The sequence below is a fragment of the Schistocerca piceifrons genome, chromosome 5, assembly GCF_021461385.2.
Source record: "Schistocerca piceifrons isolate TAMUIC-IGC-003096 chromosome 5, iqSchPice1.1, whole genome shotgun sequence".
Taxonomy (NCBI): domain Eukaryota; kingdom Metazoa; phylum Arthropoda; class Insecta; order Orthoptera; family Acrididae; genus Schistocerca; species Schistocerca piceifrons.
The window spans coordinates 32,241,392-32,261,531 of record NC_060142.1 but is presented as its reverse complement, the minus strand read 5'-3'; the positions used below and the strand labels follow the sequence as shown (position 1 = coordinate 32,261,531).

At 44.4% G+C, this 20,140-nt stretch overlaps 1 protein-coding gene across 1 annotated transcript in view; it reads right to left on the bottom strand.

The window, feature by feature from the left end:
* The window catches only part of LOC124798538 (inactive dipeptidyl peptidase 10), a 1,422,769-nt gene that overhangs the window by 282,320 nt on the left and 1,120,309 nt on the right, over nucleotides 1-20,140 (bottom strand). Inside the window, exon 7 of the mRNA XM_047261988.1 lies at nucleotides 3,042-3,094. Within this exon, the coding sequence (XP_047117944.1) occupies nucleotides 3,042-3,094 (53 nt within the window). The remainder of the gene's footprint in view (nucleotides 1-3,041; nucleotides 3,095-20,140) is intronic.

Genomic DNA, 20,140 nt, shown 5'->3' with positions numbered 1-20,140 from the left:
ACCCGGCGTGATGGTATGGGATGCTATTGGTTAGACATCTCTGTCACCTCTTGTTCGCATTGACGGCACTTTGAACAGTGGACGTTACATTTCAGATGTGTTACGACCCGTAGCTCTACCCTTCATTCGATCTCTGCGAAACCCTACATTTCAGCAGGATTATGCACGACCGCATGTTGCAGGTCTTGTACGGACCTGTCTGGATACAGAAAATGTTCGACTGCTGCCCTGGCCAGCACATTCTCCAGATCTCTCACCAACTGAAGACGTCTGGTCAATGGTGGCCGAGCAACTGGCTCGTCACAATACGCCAGTGACTACTCTTGATGAACGATGGTATCGTGTTGAAGCTGCATGGGCAGCTGTACCTGTACACGCTAGCCAAGCTCTGTTTGACTCAATGCCCAGGCGTCTCAAGGCCGTTATTACGGTCAGAGTTGGTTGTTCTGGGTACTGATTTCTCAGGGTCTATGCACCCAAACTGCGTGAAAATGTCAGTTCTGATATAACATATTTGTCCAATGAATACCCGTTTATCATCTGCATTTCTTCTTGGTGTAGCAATTTTAATAGCCAGTAGTGTATTACTTAGTCATTACTTTCAGCGTGTCTCACGAATAATGGGTGTCAAGCTGATCCTTTTTGTCTAAAAGTGTTTGCATCTCAGAAAGTGCGCGTTTCTGCACGTATTTTGTATTGGATTTGTTTTATTGTTTCGTTGGGTTCCCGCCCCCCCCCCCTCCACCCCCCCTCCCACACCACCCCCACCACGGCTCTGGCCATCTCAGAACTTTCACTTTTGGAACACCGTCCATAAATAAACTAACAGATCAAAAGTATACGGACACCTGTTTGTGAAGGTTAATGTGGGGTCTATGTACCGTTCGTCTATATGATGGCTTGAACTCTGTTGGCAACGGTTCCAATGATGTGTGTCAATGTCTGAGCAGGAATGGTGCCCCTCGCTCCCTCAACAGCCGAAATCAGAAAAAAAAATAGTGATGTCGGGCGCTGGGGTCCGAAAGGAAGTCGACCTTCTGACTTATCCCAAATGTGTTCCATTCAGTTCACGTTTGTACTCTGGGAAGGCCAGACCATTTCGGGAATTGTATTTTCCACACACCATTGCAGCAAAGATGCTGATTTGTAACAGGGTGAACATGACAATGCACCCTGTCATAAATCAGCACGGTGTGTGGTCAGTAACATTCCGGAAATGAACTGCTCTGGCGAGAGTGCTGACGTGAACCCAATGGAACATTTTGGGATAAGTCAGAACGTGGACTTCATTGTCATGCTTATAGAAACAATCATGGTCTCTCACCTACTCCTCTTGTGTACGAGTACGCTTTGCTGTAAAATACGTTCATATGCTTCTGCATTAAGCGTTTTCTTAAGCGCAATAAGGGGACCACACCCTAAGTATGAGAAACGGCACTATATTCTATCAACAGCTCCCCGTACTTTACTGTTGGCGCTGCACATGATGGCAGGTAACGTCCTGCAGGCATTCGCCAAATCCAAACGCTTCCATCGGACTCTCGTGATTCATCACTCCAAATCGCTCCTTTCCATTCATTCACTGCCTAGTGGCGCCTTTCTTTAGACAAGCTCTAGCGTCGCTTTGGGAATTTGTAGCTTATAAGAAACTGTACGACCACTGTAGCTCGTTTTTTTTTCATTCACTATCACAGTCATTGTGCTAACTGGACTGCTGGTAGCACTTTGAAACACACGAATGATTTCTCCCGATGATTTCATGCGATTGTTACAACTATCCTCAGTGCTCGACGGTCCCATTGCGTCGGTACACGAAGTCTGCCAGGTGTCCGTTTAATGTAGCCGTTCTTTAGCTTTGCGATTTGACAGTCAGATCACTAACAGTCGATTTGGAACCTTTATCGGAAAAGCTAAACGAGGTAGGTAGTGATGTTAGACTCTAGGGTGTGGAACGAAGTCGACGTTATAACTCATACCGAAGGTGTCCCATTGGGTTCAGGATGTTAGTCTGAGCAGGCCAGTCTACTTCAGGAATGTTATTGCCTACAGTCATCGCTTCAAAGATGCTGACAGTGTGAATTTTCAAGCTGATCAGCACCTCCGAATCGCTCCTCTCCATTACGTTGAGCACATTGCTATAAAATATGTTCATATCCTTTGACGTCTAGCGATTTCTGAAGCACAATGAGAGGAACACACCCTAACCACGAAATAACCCATATACTGTTACACCACCTCCTTCGTACTTCACTAATGGCAGGTAAAAGCTCTCCTGGCATTCGAGAAACCCAGACCTTTCCATCGAACTGACATCACTTCAGATCACTCGTTTCCAGTCATCCACTGTGCAACGGGATCGCTCTTTACTCCACATCATGTGTCGCTTAACTCTGTGTGGCTTGTCAGAGGCTGCTAGACCACTGTACTAAATTCTACTTGACTCCCCACGCACCGTCACTGTGCTGTCTGGACTGCTGGTAGCACCTAGGAACTCACGACTGATCCCTTCTCCCCCGACAATGCTTGACGGTCCCTGCCCATCAGTATGTGAGATCTGTACAGTCTCGGTTTAGCTGCGGCTGGTTCTCCGCGTTTCCATTTCATAACCGCATCACCAACATTCGAATGGGGCAGCCTAAGAAGGGCTGAAATTCCTTGACGGATTTGGTGTTCAGGTGACGTCTAACGACAAGTCTCTGTTCGAAGCGACTGAGCTCTCCTGGCCTACCGTTTTGCTGTCGCTGCTTCTCTACTGACGGTGCAATACTCGCCACGTCCTTTTATGCTGGCGGGTCCGCCTCTCTAGAAGCCAATTTTGCATTACACAAGGGTCTCAGGTTTATTATATTGATCAGACAGCGCGGCTGCAGCGTAATAAATGTTTGCAACAGTCATTTTGAAGTGATCATCAAGAAAAAACGCTCGGACTAGAAATTAAGCACTGAAAGTTGTACGTGTAAGTGAAAGCGTCTCCGAGGTGTGGTGCCTATGAGGATAAATACGGAAGATGTGTGAGCGCGGGCAGGTGCAGTCGTACTCACTCGTTGGAGACGTCGTAGATGGTGTAGTGCGCCGTGAACGACTGGCGGAACACCTGCGAACAGAAAGAGAACAGTCTGTGAGGCGAGGAACACAGGGTGTCTCGCTCCCCAACTGCCAGCTCCGCTCCTCTCTGGACAGTTTCACCCAACGGAAAATGACAGCGCTCCCGGTTTTAGCTTGTCTGTCCAAATGCAGGTGATAACAAACAGACCCGAACTTTTTGACTCTGTAAGCGCAGAACAGGAAATCAGTGATCATAAGGCCGTTTCAGCATCCCTGAATATGGAAGTAAATAGGAATACAAAAAAAAGGAAGGAAGGTTTATCTGTTTAGCAAGAGTAATAGGAGGCAGATTTCAGACTACCTAGCAGATCAAAACGAAAATTTCTGTTCCTACACTGACAATGTTGAGTGTTTAAGGAAAAAGTTCATGGCAACCGTAAAATGCGTTTTAGACAGGTACGTGCCGAGTAAAACTGTGAGGGACGGGAAAAACCCACCGTGGTTCAACAACAAAGTTAGGAAACTACTGCGAAAGCAAAGAGAGCGTCACTGCAAATTTAAACGCAGCCAAAACCTCTCAGACAAACACAAGCTAAAGGATGTCAACGTTAGCGTAAGGAGGGCTACGCGTGACCGCCATCGGTAAGGCTGGAGAATGATATGGTGTTGGTCCACCCTTAGCCTTCATCACAGCTTCCAATCCCGCAGGCGTACGTTAAATCAGATGCTGGAAGGTTTCCTGGGGAATGGCAACCCATTCTTCACTGAGTACTGTACTCAGAAGAGATCGGTCGGTGAGGTCTGGCACGAAGTCGCCGTTCCAAAACATCCCAAAGGTGTTGTATAGGATTCAAATCAGGACTGTGTGCAGGTCAGTCCATTACAGGGATGTTATTGTCGTGTAACCACTCCGCCACAGGCCGTGCTTATGAACAGCTGCTCGATCGTGTTGAAAGATGAAATAGCCAACTCCGAATTGCTCTTTAACAGTCGGAAGCAAGAAGGTGCTTAAAACATCAATGTAGGCCTGTGATGTGACCGTGCCACGCAAAACAAGGGGTGCAATCCCCCTCCATGAAAAACACGACCACACCACACCATCGCCTCCGAATTTTACTGTTGATACTAGACGTCTGGCAGATGATGTTCATCGGGCATTCGCCAAACCCACATCTTGCCATCGGATCGCCAGATTGTGTACCGTGATTCGTCGCCCCACACAACGTTCTCCACTGTCCAATCTCCACTCAACGGTTTCCCACTGCTGAATCGTCCAATGTTTATGCTCCTTTACACCAAGCGAGGCGTCGTTTGGCATTTACTGGCGTGATGTGTGGCTTATGAGCAGCCGCTCGACCATGAAATCCAAATTTTCTCGCCTCCCGCCTGTCATAGAACTTGCAGTGGATCCTGATGGAGTTTGGAATCCCTGTGTGGTGGTCTGGATAGATGTCTGCCTATTACACGTTACGCCCCTCGTTAACTGTTGTGTGTCCCTGTCAGTCAACAGACGAGGTCGTCCTGTACGCTTTTGTGCAGTAAGTGTCCCTTTACGTTTCCATTTCACTATCACATCGGAAACAGTGGATCTAGGGAAGTTTAGGAGTGTGGAAATCTCGCGTACAGACGTATGAAACAAGTGACACCCAATAACCTGACCACGTTCTAAATCCGTAGGTTCCGCGGAGAGTCCCATTCTGCTCTCTCACGATGTCTAATGACTAATGAGGTCGCCGGCCAGGGTGGACGAGCGGTTCTGGCACTACAGTCTGGAACCGCGCGACCGCTACGGTCGCATGTTCGAATCCTGCCTGGGGCATGGATGTGGGTGATGTCCTTAGGTTAGTTAGGTTTAAGTAGTTCTAAGTTCTAGGGGACTGATGACCACAGATGTTAAGTCCCATAGTGCTCAGAGCCTAATAAGGAATAAGAAAATAGGAATGCAAATAAGGTACTATGTGCAGCGTAGTGAACGTATTATCGTAGTGAAGATAGACACGAAGCTAATACCTATTCTCACCGTGCGAGGTGGCGCAGTGGCTAGCACACTGGACTCGCATTCGGGAGGACGACGGTTCAATCCCTCGTCCGGCCATCCTGATTTACGTTTTCCGTGATTTCCTTAAATCGCTCCAGGCAAATGCCGGGATAATTCCTTGGAAATGGCACGGCCGACTTCCTTCCTTAATCCGATGAGACCGATGGCCTCCCTGTTTGGTCTGCTCCCTCAAACAACCGAACCGAACCTATTCACAGTAGCACAAGTTTATATACCAGTTAAGATCGCGGATGATGACAATGTTGAAAGAATGTGTGATGAAATAAGGGAAATTATTTAGATAAAGTAGATGAAAATTTAAATGTGATAGTTGGGACTTGAATTCGATAGTAGGATAAAGCAGATAAGGAAAATAATAGGAGAACATGTACTGCTGAAAAGCAATGACAGAGGAAGCCTCCTGGTACAATTTTTAACAGAGCATAATTGAATCATCGATAACGCTTGCTTTCAGAATAATGAAAGAATATTGTATCTATTGAAGAGACCAGAGGACGCTGGAAGGTTTCAGATTGATTATGTAGTCGTAAGATAGAGTTTTCTAAACCAAATTCTAAACTGTGAGACATTTCAAGACGAAGATATGGACTCTGACCACAGTTTCTTGGTTATGTACTGTAGATTAAAACTGAAGAAGTAGAAAAAGTAGAAAATAAAGAAATTCGATCCTAGATAAATTGATGGAACCAGAGAAGATGGTGTAGGTGAAGATGAGATGGGAGATATAATCCTGCGAGAAGAATTTGATACAGCAGAAACAAGGCCTGTGTAGTAGACGATATTCCCTCAGAATTACTGAGGTCCTTGGGACAGCCAGCTATGACAAATCTATTCCACCTAGTATCAGACTTCAACAAAATTTAATAATTCACTTAACGGGATGTGGGAAACCGCCTAAAAGCCACATCCATGCTGGCCGCCACGCCGGCGATAGTTGTTAATCCGATTAATTCGATTGGAGATCGGTACACCTCCCTGTCCTGAAAGCGGCGCTTTAACACTCACGGCTATGTTGGTGTGTGACTTACTGGAGAAAGGTTAAAGAAGAAATTGCACGAGTCTTCTGAGGCATTGAAAACGTTCCACTTAGGCCTTTCAGTGCTTAATTTGTGGTTCCATTTTCTAATTGAATGTGAGGTAGTTTGATGTATGTTCCAAAGTTGTATAAATGCAACAACTAATGCCTTCTGTTAGTGGTGTTGCAAACATTTTGCTTAAATATTTTCATTTTTTTCAATCAACAGTGTTACTGTTAATATTTTTGTGATATATTCTCTCAAAAGTTAAACAACACGGACACTGTAGAATGTGCAGTAAAAAGAAACAAATGCATAAAAACGGCTTATAAGGCCTGTGAGAGAACTGCTCTGGTTAGGCAAAGACTTTATTGTAGCAACATAGGAAGTATTGTACTGTATGGAACTGGGGACCTAGAAAGGACGGAGACGCTTTGTCCCCGTAGCCCTCAGTGGTTGACAACCCTACAACAGGCTACAGCAGTCCACTCACCACGCCGCCGCCCCACACCGAACGCAGGGTTATTGTCCGGTTGGGCCCTCCAGTGTACCCCCCGCCCCCCCCCCCCCGCCCCCACCCCCGTCCCCCCTGGAACGTCTCACACCAGATGAGAGGAGCCCTAGTGTCTGTGTGGTAGAGTAATTACGTGTAGAAAGTGTTTGAGTACAATCACCGACATAGTGTAACTGAGGAGAAATAAGGGGAACCAGCCCGCATTCGCCGACGTAGATGGAAAACCGCCTTAAAAACTATCAACAGACAAGGCCGGCATATCGGACCTCTACACTAATGCACCGGCCAGATTCGTGCCGGGGACCGGCATAGGAAGTAGTAGTCTGTGGCAGTCTGGCAATGTGGAGGTGTGTGTTACTTGAAGTGCAGTGGAATGAAAACATATTACCTGGAAGAAATGAGTGGCTTCTCGTAACTGCCGAGGCAATAAATTGATGAAATAAAAAGAAATACATCGCCCTGGATAGCGAGATGCAAATGTACCACAGAGATTCCACAAACCTTAAGGAACGTCCACATCAGCAGCGCATCGAAACAGATACGTTTCTCATGAAGTATTGTAATGTGCAGCTTCCAAATGGAAATTTCCCTGTTTCTTTGTATATAAATATATGACAGTGTGAGGAACTCGCTTAATTTCATTCCACAACCTATAACTACAAAGCAAGAGTAGGCCTAATTTTAGCACTTCAATACGATTAAAGTAGGTTAACAAAATTATATAGCCGCTGCAGAAAAATTGCAGGCCCCATTAGTTGCACGGTATCCGTCATATTAATGTCAATTTTGCCTAGTGTATGATTAATAGTGTAGATCGCATGGAAGGTTGTGTGAGTGATGTTTATTACTATACCATATTATTATGTAATTCAGTGCTGCTGTATGTTATGTCACTAGCAATATTTCCGTCAGTCTTCCAATCGTCTTCAATGTTTTCTGTCTCTTTTCAAATTCCAACTTCAAAATTCTGGAAACACGCGAAAAAGTAAGATTCTACAGACGTATGTGCTTGCAGTATATCAGTCATAACACGGTGTTGAGTAGTCCGATGCATCCTCATTAACATTTTTTAACTTAACAGCATAATTAAGTTGTAAATCCCAACGGCCGCGTTATGAAGTGATGGGTCCTTCAAAATGCAGCACCAGGATATGAACTACAGTATCTTCGATTACGGAATCATTTATACGCCGTCGATAGGCGGCAACAATTTGTCACTGTCATTATCACAAGTCCATCTCCTTAAGAGACTGTGAACATGCCTGAGTGGAAGGATTTCATCAAGCGACACTGGCCAAAACTTTTGTCATCCCTAGGACACATCACGTTCATACCGTGCAAGAGCGCCGCTAGACTTGATAATGATCCCACTCTGGCGAGGAGAGGCGACAAGTTTATTCAGGTGTGCCGTATCCACCTGAAGCCATCCACTGATGATTAGATCCCGTAAAGGTAGTAAACTCCTGGGATGTTGAGTGTTACGTTTCACCCGCCGTTCGAGATAGACCCCTACAGATTCTACGGGATTCACATCAGGCGACGTAGCGGACAACTTGAGATGCGACAGCGTTCTTTGAGTGTTCGTCAAACCAGAACGTGTACGTGCAACTCTGTCAGCTATTTTCACGTTGGAAGATGTAGAGGGAACAGCAGCACATGGTCACCGAGGATGTTAAGGACCGAGCATCCTTGTCCATCTGCACGGTAATGTGAATGAATGAGAGGGCCCACGTCATTGCACGAAAGACACCCCCAAAACATTACAGAAGCACATCCGAGCTGGACTTCGCACTCCACATAGTGTGGCTTCAACGGTTTATTGGGCTGTCGGTTCACACGACCTCTTCACCAATTTAAAACAGAAATTCGCGACTAGTCGTACCACACTGCACGCCTATAATGGGCTACTGTCCCGTTTGTATGTTGTTTGCTCCACTGAAGACGTGCAAGAACGCCCTTCCACAGATAGTCGACACCAAATGTCCGTTGAATGCATTTATCTTTGCAAGGTTCGCTCTGAAATCAGTCGATGGAGCTACATTCACTGACAACAGCGATTCCTGTCGGTATTGAAACCAAAAGTCATTGACAAGGCGTGACGCTCGTGTCCGGTCCCTATCGGTTAGAGTATTTTCGCGAGCACTGTTTTTGCGCCGTGTTATATGTTTGTGAGTGGTGGACCATTCCTTGAAGACAGGTCTGACAGTCCACGTTGATACGCCAACAAATCGGGCAACTTCGTTCACGGTTCGGTGATGGATAAGTTTTAACAGGACGGCTCCTCTCTGCAATTCTGTCTCGTGTACACCTCGACGCTTCTTGCTAGTCTGATTCCACACGACCGACTAATACGTACTCGCACTTCCCAACAACATGGTTTGCGTCGGTCGTGGAGTCCCCCTTGATCCCCTGTATCAAGTTCTACACCATTAACAACGCCCATAGGCGATTAATGTACTGTTTTAAAAAATTGACCAAGTGAGTTTATGTACGATGTGTCAGAAGTAAATAACGATGCTACTGTTGAAACGAGACTTACTGCAAACATAGTTACAGCTAACTTCCTACCCTTTCAACATATTTCATTCCCCCATGTTTACACCACTGAATACGTCTCTTCCATAATTCAACAATTCTATAGTTTCTGGTTTTACCTTTTGAACAGATAGAAGATATGTTACCTTAATTCATTTTTCACGAGCACAGATTTTCGATGAAAGACTTGTTGATTAAGGATTAGCTGAGAAATGGAATTCGTAGGCTCACAATGCAGTAGGTCAACAAAGAAGCGCAACTGAGCACCGTTAGAGACACTCGGACAATCGCTATAGACAGTTAATTTTTACCACTGACTATACGCTAATAACTACAGGCCAGTTAGTTACTGATAGTCGCAAGACAGCACATGAAGGAATGTGCAGCAAATATGTGAGTGCAATAAAAATAAGCAGCTTGTCAGCCTAGGGTGTTCCCCGCCTTCTGATACGTAATGAACACGGACGGGTAAGTTGCATCATCTACGTGACTGCACTACAAACTATTGCATACATAAGACATTGTGGAACCAGGTTTGCACAAACTTCTGTTATATTTACTTCATCATGCAACATCCGTCTTACTGCCCTTTGTTGACGTTCAAAATGTCAGAGATCATCCGAATGTGGAGACGTCGGTCGTTCCGCATAATTTCATTAATGTTCTGAACGTCTGCTTCAGTCCTTGAACTCACAGACCGACCGGGACTATCATTATTTTCAACCTCTTCTCGACCTGCTGAAAACCGTTTGCGCTATTCAAAAACTCGATCACGGGACGTAGTATTGTCACCAAGTACCTCCTTTAGCAAATGAGAACATTCCATTCGCGACTTTTTTAATTTCACGAGAAATCTGAGGTTAATGCGCTGCTCTATTTTTTGGTTCACCGTCCTCGCGGCACTAGTACAGAACAACGCCCTATAGAACCAAGGCTCAAAAGCAAGCTAAAGCAGACAGGAAGACGAAACGAATGGTGACTGCTCTTGAAGATTCAGGGTCAACTGCTCTCCAATACCAACTTCCGCCTATGAGGATCCGGGATAGGTGATACGCAGTCTTGTTATTTAATTGCCGCATTTAGTGTGGCACCTTTGTCACCTACAAGCTCTTATGGTTACAAACTATTATGATTCTTATAAACATCGTGATTCGGTTTGCAATAGACGACTCATAGAATACAACACTTGGTCATGCTCAATCAGGCAGTATACCGCATGCGTTACGTTAGCGCCGTCCGCTAGGTTATGGCTAACACTCATTCCCAGAAACAGAGAGCAGCGGGCACAGCAGAACGCGCAGTAAGGTTGGCAGCCGTGGCCGCTCTTGGCACGCGACAGAGCCTCTGCTTCCAAATCGACCACCCATCCACTCAACGAGGAGAAACAGGGGTGGGCAGTCACCTGATTTATCTCTGGTTGCGTGGAGAGCCCGAAAAAAAATAACAGACCGCCGCAAGGTCGGGGCTGGAACGGCTGCGTGTTCAAATTGCGCTCCCCTCACCGCCCCATTTCTTCGCCTCCGTAGTTTCTTGGCCGACTGCACACACGTCTGAACAAATATAGCGATGGTGATCATAGCAGGGACGCCAGGTAAACATAGTACTGGGTTGGTGCGTAAGTTGATAGAGTTCTTTAGAAGTTTAATAAACAAAAGAGGTACACGTAATAGAGACTTCAGTCATCAATAATATATTCTCTTCCACATTTGCAACAGTCTGCCATCGCTGTTTTGAAGCGAAGAACTCGCCGAATCTTGTCCGGAGGGCATTTTCATCCGGAAAGGAAATTCCTTGAAGATAAAGAGCGGTAAAGGTGAAAATGAGAGGGTGGAGGATCAGATGATGAGATGGGTGGGGATTGACTTCCGAGCCCAACTCTTGTATGTTTTTTTTTTCAGTCTAGGAAGAGAATGCGGGCGGGCGTTACCGTGGAATAGCATCACTTCGCGCAGTCTTCCTGGTTGTTGTCCTTGGGCTGTGTCTGCAAGACGTCCCACTTGTTGATAATAAATGTCAGCCGTGATTCGTAGTACATCAAAACATCGCTGTTCCACCAGATGCATAACATTATCTTATGTGGGTGGGTGCAGGTCTTTGTATAGGGAGTTGCTGCTTTGTTTGGATTCGACCATTCTTTCTTTTCCTTATGGTAGCATAAAGAAATCATTTCTGACGATGCAATATATGAATGGTGTGAGTTGTTCACGAGACTGATGATGACGAACAGAGATGCACATATGGCCACCCGCAGAGTTTTTGTGATTTTGGCTTAGAACATATGGTACGCAGACAACTGATTTTTGAACCTTTCCCGTTGCATGCAAATGTCGCACGATGATGGAGTGATCACAGTTCATCATATTTGCCAGTTCTCGACTACACTGACGTGGAGCATTGTAGATTAATGCGTTTAAATGATCTTCATTGAAACCCCGAAGGTCATCCTGAATGCGGAGAGTCGCTATGCCAAAATTATGATCCTTAAAACGAGAAAACCGTTTTCATGCCGTGCTCTGTAGAATGGCGTTTTCCTCAAGCACGGCGCGAATGATTATGACTGCCTCCGCTGCTGTTACCCCCTACTGAACTCAAACAGAGGAATACGTCGGAAATGTTCCGATTTCTCCACTTCGCACCCCATTCTCTAAAGTCCACAGCTCCAGTCACTATCTCCAAATGAGAAAATGATAATATGTAAACTCACACAGCAACAGTCAATCACAGATAAAAAATAACAATCGATAAATAACCCCATAGCAACAGGAATACCAACATTCAAAACAAAAACCTAATATAGTTGTAATGGAGTTTTTATCTAGTACTTTTCTTTCTGCATTCCAAGGAGCAAATGGACTGTTTAGCCCATTACACAGGCGCGATTTTTTTCAGCCTATCACCAAGCGAGCTGGCAGCGGTTTAGAAAGGTTCCCATTTGGGAATAATCATGAGGGGATTGTCAGTTTCGGCAAATGTCTGACAACCACGAGAAACGCCCTGATAACGGTTGCTGGTACCAGGGGTTTGGAAACATTATTTATCTACACTGCTGGAGACTGGAAACATCACATAAGTAACACCTTGACCAAACGCTGCCAAACTTATTCTCGAATATTAGCATGCATGTTTATTAAAATTTCTTCTTTTTGCAGACTGACTCCCATTACAGATAAAAGCTACTCTTACGTATGAAGAAAGATGTATCTAAAATTACTGAATTTTTTTCAGGTGCATGTTGCTACACAGTATGCCCAGGGAATGTGCATGTGCAGCTCATCACCACTTCGAACCATTGGCCTGAGGCACATGCGAGTATCTTACCGACACATCAGACAGACAGTTGGCTGTAGAGCGATGATGACCTAGTGGACTTAAGGAAACAATGTGGCAAGGAGAATAGGCAAGGGCTTTCCAGAAAGCCTCCACCACAGGAAGTTCGTAGTACTTTTCGACTGTGTCTGACAGATAAACGGATGACAATAACAAAAGTCCGGGCAGCGCTTAAAGGCGGAGTGTCACTACGAACTGTCGGCAACAGATTTGTAGCAGATGCATGTAGACTTCGCTTTGTATTAGAACAGGAGTTTACGTGGTCGAGACCGAGAGTCAACTGGGGCACTGAGTTGCAACCTGTGGCGTTCAGCAGTGAGTGTCGCTTCTGTTTGTGCCAGTCAAATCGACGTTAACGTATCTGTGGGCGACCTGGTGAAAAGTCACAGAAAGCAACGGTTCTTGAGGCCCATACCTCCCCAGCTCCTGGAATAGTAGAGTGGGGATCTGTCGGATATGACAATGGAACTGATTTGGTATACTGTTGAAGAGAAGCTGAAAGCTTACTCGTGTGCTTCATAACTGTCGTGGCCAGAGTACAAAATGGCATATTCCAGTAGGATAAGCCGTGTACTGGTCACTGACCAGCCTGCCTGGCCCCCTGATTTGTGAATTGTAGGCTGTGTCTGGGGTGGTACTGGAAGACAAAGATTTTAATACCAGCCTCCAGCCAACGATATTCATGAAATGGCACAGCATGTGTTTCAGGCAATGCAATAAATTCCTCAAAATGACGTTCGGAGGCTGTTCGATTTAAGACCACAATGGATACGAGAATTTACTGGTACAAGAACGTGTTTGCAACATTGGCGGGTCATACATTGTAGAGTACTTTCCATGCCTGGGAAGCCATCTTTCTCCTAATTAAAACATAGATACAGAAATTCAACACCGACTAAAGTGTGCAAGTACTGCATGTGATCGTATTTTGAAGAGAGTGTTTGATACCCACGATTTGAGTGTTAAAAGTAAGCTTACAGTGTACAATGTCATTACCATGCCTACACTTCTTTATGGATGTGAAACCTGGATCACCTACGGACGTCACTTAACGTCGTTACAAAAATACAACCAAAGGTACCTAAGGAAAATACTGAAAGTAAAGTGGCAGGATCGGCGTACAAACAACAGCATTTTGGAAGAAACCAACTGTAGCATCATTGAAGCTAAAATTGTCATACACCAACTTCGCTGGGGTGGTCATATCACCTGCATGCCAAACTCCTGTATCTCTGAGCAAATCATGTTCTCCCAATGGGAGAAAGGCCAATGCAATCAGGGAGGGCAAACAAAAAGATATCAAGATGCCCTCAAGTCAAATAAGCTAAAATGTCAAATAAACGCAAATGCTTGTGAAACTGTAACCCTAGAGAGAGCCAAATGGTGACAAATTGTTCACCAAGGAACAGTTAACTTTGAAAAGCAGAAAAAATTGCAGTAGAACAGAAAGAGAGATCGCAGAAGAGATCAAGAGCTCTTGAGAGGAGCAAGCACGTTACGCCATTCAGTCAACACCAACTGGGTTTGAAATCACTGCGGGAGAAACCATGACTCCAGAATAGGACTATTTAGCCACCAAAGAATCCACAGATAACGCTACCAAAATACATTTCATACTCGTCAACGAGTAAATACCTATGACATGGTATTTTATATTCATAATAAAGAGATCGCAGAGGAAGAGCGTCGGCCAGTAAGGTCCCGAGAAAAGAAATGAGCGTTGACCCCGTGTGGGGCTGCCTGCCTTAAGGCCTCCAGCCCCGGGTTAGGGGCCAGTACGTGTGACGTTATCGACCCCCTGCCCACGGCGTGGCCCTAATAGCCCTGTTAACACCTGCGGCCGCAGATACACGCCCGATGGCTAAACTGTCCGCTCGCGTGCGCTCCTCGCTAGCACGACAGCTCCTGCCACTACACGTACTCCTGTAGCGAGAAACACCGAAAGCCTCACAAAAATTTCCTATCGAATACTTGTGTAAAGTATACTGCTGGGCACGCATGCTAGATAAAGTAGCAATAGCCCATACATATGAATATTTCACATGTGCACCTAAACCACTCTACCGATTTTAACCAAACTTACTACCCATATCCCTTACTGTCAGATAACAATTTAAAAGTTCGAGGCAATCGTAAACTGCGTTTTAGACAGGTACGTGCCGAGTAAAACTGTGAGGGGCGGGTAAACCTGCCGTGGTTCAACAACAAAGTTAGGAAAGTACTGCGAAAGAAAAGAGAGCTTCACTGCAAATTTAAACGCAGGCAAAACCTCTCAGACAAACAGAAGCTAAACGATGTCAAAGTTAGCGTGAAGCTATGCGTGAAGCGTTCAGTGAATTCGAAAGTAAAATTCTATGTACCGACTTGACAGAAAATCCTAGAAAGTTCTGGTCTTACGATAATCAGTAACTGGATCGAAACAGCATATCCAGACACTCTGGGATGATAATGGCGTTGAAATAGAGGATGACACGCGTAAAGCTGAAACACTAAACACCTTTTTCAAAGCTGTGTCACAGAGGAAGACCGCACTGCAGTTCCTTCTCTAAATCCACGCACGAACGAAAAAATGGCTGACATCGAAATAAGTGTCGAAGGAATAGAGAAGCAACTGAAATCACTCAACAGAGGAAAGTCCACTGATCCTGACGGGATACCAATTCGACTCTACACAGAGTACGCGAAAGAACTTGCCCCCCTTCTAACAGCCGTCTCTAGAGGGACAGAAGGTTCCAAATGATTGGAAAAGAGAACAGATAGTTCCAGTTTTCAAGAAGTGCCGTCGAGCAGATGCGCAAAACTATAGGCCTATATCTCTGACATTGATCTGTTGTATAATTTTAGAACATGTTTTTTGTTCGCGTATCATGTCATTTCTGGCTCTGAGCACTATGGGACTTAACAGCTATGCTCATCAGTCCCCTAGAACTTAGAACTACTTAAACCTAACTAACCTAAGTCATCACGAGGCAGAGAAAATCCCTGACCCCGCCGGGAATAGAACCCAGGAACCCGGGCGCGGGAAGCGAGAACGCTACCGCACGACCATGTCATTTCTGGAAATCCAGAATCTACTCTGTAGGAGTCAACATGGATTCCGGAAACAGCGATCGTGTGAGACCCAACTCGCTTTATTTGTTCATGAGACCTAGAAAATATTAGATACAAGGCTCCCAGGAAGACGCCATTTTCCTTGACTTTGGCAGGCGTTCGATACAGTTCCGCACTGTTGCCTGATAAGCAAAGTAAGAGCCTACGGAATATCAGACCAGCTGTGTGGCTGGATTGAAGAGTTTTTAGCAAACAGAATACAGCATGTTGTTCTCAATGGAGAGACGTCTACAGACGTTAAAGTAACCTCTGGCGTGCCACAGGGGAGTGTTATGGGACCATTGATTTTCACAAAATATATATATATATATATATATATATATATATATATATATATATATGACCCAGTAGATAGTGTCGGAAGTTCCATGCGGCTTTTCACGGATGATGCTGGAGTATACAGAGAAGTTGCAGTATTAAAAAATGCAGCGAAATGCAGGAAGATCTGCAGCGGATAGGCACTTGGTGCAGGGACTGGCAACTGACCCTTAACATAGACAAATGTAATGTATTGCTTATACATAGAAAGAAGGATCCTTTATTGTATGATTATATGATAGCAGAACCAACACTGGTAGCAGTTACTTCTGTAAAATATCTGGCAGTATGCGTACGGTACGATTTGAAGTGGAATGATCATATAAAATTAATTGTTGGTAAGGCGGGTGCCAGGTTGAGATTCATTGGGAGAGTCCTTAGAAACTCTAGTCCATCAACAAAGGAGGTGGCTTAAAAAATCACTCGTTCGACCTATACTTGAGTATTGCTCATCAGTCTGGGATCCATACCAGGTCGGGTTGACACAGGAGATGGAGAAGATCCAAAGAAGAGCGGTGCGTTTCGTCACAGGGTTATTTGGTAAGCGTGATAGCGTTACGGAGATGTTTAGCAAACTCAAGTGACAGACTCTGCATGAGAGGCGCTCGGCATCGCGGTGTAGCTTGCTGTCCAGGTTTGGAGAGTGTGCGTTTCTGGATGAGGTATGGAATTTATTGCTCCCCCCTACTTGTACCTCCCGAGGAGATCACGAATGTAAAATCAGAGAGATTCGAGCGGGAACGGAGGCTTTCCGGCAGTCGTTCTTCCCGCGAACCATACGCGACTGGAACAGGAAAGTGAGGCAAAGACAGTGGCACGTAAAGTGCCCGCCGCCACACACTGTTGGGTGGCTTGCGGAGTATAAATGTAGATGTAGATGTAGATGAACTATTTCTCTCGAGGTAATAACCTCTTACCTGTCATAGTTAAGGAAATATAACATTATTAACACTGAGATACGTGAAAAAATGCCACATCATTCATGAAGTTGTAATACATTTATTCCTTACTACTGAAACATTCTAGAGGCGAGTCAACTTAACGAAATCCCGGATAGCTGGCAGCGCTTTTTATAGCTTTCAACGGCGATGTACAAACAGTTATAGGCGAAAACGATAGCCGTCTATAGAGTTATGAAGAGGCGTTGACACGGAGACGTTTAGAAAATCGTGTTGTAGACACGCGAAGCAGCTTCGCCCAATGTACAGAAACTGTCCGATATCGTGTTTCTTAATACGGATTTCTTACTATGGGTATTGTACTTACACATTTGCACTTTACGTTTATTTCTTCTTCATGATTTCAAACGTGTTTTTACAAATACGTGCTAATGCTATTTTATCTGTTATTCACTATAAACCCGGGCAAGACCGAGTTTGTCAGCTGGTAGTATAAAAATAAAATATACATAACTTTCAGAAAAGGAAGTAGGCGAAGGGCAATACAGACTTCCGAAAAAATAATTTTTCCAGAAAGTGCAAAACGGGAAAGCAGGAATGGTTGGAAGAGAAATGCAAAGCTTTAGAAGCATACATAATTAAGGGAAAGGTAGATGCCGCCTGTAGGAAAATTAGAGAGACCTTCGGAGAAGAGAGAAGTCACTATATGAATCTCAAGAGATCAGATGGCAAGCCAGTAGTAAACAATAGAATATATAGAGAATCCGTGTAAGGGAAACAAGTTGGCGGACAATGTTGTAGAAAGAAAAGAGGAGGTATGGGAGGATATGGTAGGTGAAACGATACTATGAGAAGAAACTGACAGAGCTCTCTAATACGTAAGTGGAAACAAGGCCTTTGGAGCAAACGGCATTCCTTCAGATTTATTGAGATCGTCGGGAGCGTCAGCTATGACAAAATTATTTCACCTTGTGTGTAAGATACATATATATAAAAGCGAAATACTGTCAGATTTCAAGAAAAATCTAATAACTCCTGTTCCAAAGTATGCAGGTGCTTATTGCAGGTGTGAATACTATCGAACGGTCAGTTTAATTTACCAGGCTGCAAAATATTAACACGAATTATTTACAGAATAATCGAAAACTGATAGAATGTCACCTCGGAAATTATCAGTTTCGGCTTCGGAGAAATTTAGGAAAGCGCGAGGCAATACTGATCCTTCCGCTTATCCGAGAAGCTAGGTTGAAGAAACGTAAACCTGCGTTTATAACGTCTGTAATTTAGAGGAAGCTTTTGACAATGTTGACTGCACTACACTCATTAAAATTTTGAAATACCGGTATTGACTTGTGCAAAAACCAGATTGAAGTTAAACCGATGACGAACCGGTACTTTAGAATGGACTTCGGCACGGTTGTAACATATCCCTGGTATTATTCAATCTGTACAACGAAGAAGCAGTAAAGAAAATCAAAAGATGTTTGGAAAGGGAGTTTAAGTTCAGGGAGAAGAAATAAAAACTTCGACGTTTTCCGAGTCTGTCAGAGACAACAAAGGGTTTGGAAAATCGATTGACTGGAATGCTTAGAGTCTGGACTACAGATTATAAGATGAACATCAACAAAAGTAAAAGAGCGGCAATGAAATGTTGTCGAATTAAAAGGGGCGACGCTGATGGAATCAGATACGTAAATGAGACACTGCAAGTGGTGGATGAGTTTCGCGATGTCGGCAGCAGAGTAACTGATGGTGGTAGAAGTAGAGAGGGTTTAAACTGCAGAATGGCTCTAGTAAGTAGGCTAAAGCATGTTTGGTAAAGAGGAATTTGTTAACATGTAATAGAAATGTAAGTCCAGCCTCTTATGGAGGAGAAAAGTGGACGATGAGCAGTTCAGATGCTTCGGGAACGTGGTGCTTTAGAAAATTGCTGGAAAGTAGATTGGTAGAGCGAAATAACAAATGAGTAGGTATTGAATCGAATTAAGAAAAAATGTAATTTGTGGCACAACTTGACGAAACGAAGGGGGTCTGTGCGGCATAAAAATTGTAGAGACTTGAGTATACTAAACACCTTCACATGCATGTCGGATGCGGTAGTTCCGTACACTTGAACAGCTTTACACAGGTTAGATCAGCGTGGAGAGCTGCATCAAAGCAGTCTCCTGAATGAATACCACCACCACAACAACAGCAACAATGGAATAACAAACAGTAAAGAAATAGTATCTCTTTAACGGATACATCTGTCTCAATGACACAAAAGTCAATTGTCTTCAACGAACTCAGAGAAAACATACTTATGTGGCATACGAAAAATCTCATAATTCGTGTCGTAACAGGCATACTTCATGACATTAACACAACTTTGTCTCAGAGTACGTAATAGCTTTTACACATGACACAGTACTGTTTGATATCACATTTATTCTGGCAATAAACAGAATTATTCCCCGTGAAGCTGCAAGCAACCAAAAGAGGGCCTAAATCGCAAATAATGAACTAACGTACTGCGGAAAGCAGATATCAATAACAGCTACAGGAACAGAAAAATAGAGACTACAATTCGTTTGGCATTAGCTGTATCTGCGTCATCTAAATCTTTACTCCGCAATTCACGCAACGGCGTGTGGCATCAACGACTGCCGATATACCTCCGTATTTGCTCAAATTTTTCTGGCGTTTTTGTCGCGTGCATTCTGCAAAACTTTTGTAGGAGGAAGTAACATGATGATCGACACTTCTTCAAACGTGTGCTCTCAGAATCTAAACGTTAGCGCTCTCCCACATACACAGAGCCTCTTTTATAGCATCTGCCACTGGAGTTTGTTTAACATGGGCTCCTCTATTTTCGTTGCACGGTACCTCATGGACGAACAGGGCGAGCTGGGTTTCACAAGTTCCCTGTTTACGGAATCTATGTCTGTTTTTATGCTACAGGCTTCCCTTCTCCAAAAGTGTCATAATGCGTGAGGGTAAGACGTGTTCGTAATTCTAAGACAGATTGACGCCAGACATATAGGCCAATAGCTATGTGCGTCTGGCCGACGACCCTTCTAGAAACGAGAGTGACCTCAGATGCTTGTCCAGTAACTTGACAGCCCTCGTTGCTCCAGTGATTCACGACGGTCTACTGCTATTAGGTGAGCAATTCCCTTCGTGTAAGGTCTATAGAATCACGCAGTATACTATACGTTACAGCCTCCTTTAAAATGCTCCGTTTGTAAAATTATTTAAACGCGTGCAATCTATGTAAACAACATCAGATAGATTGTAAAATGCCGTAGGTTTGATAACAGGGAGTTGGCATCAATTT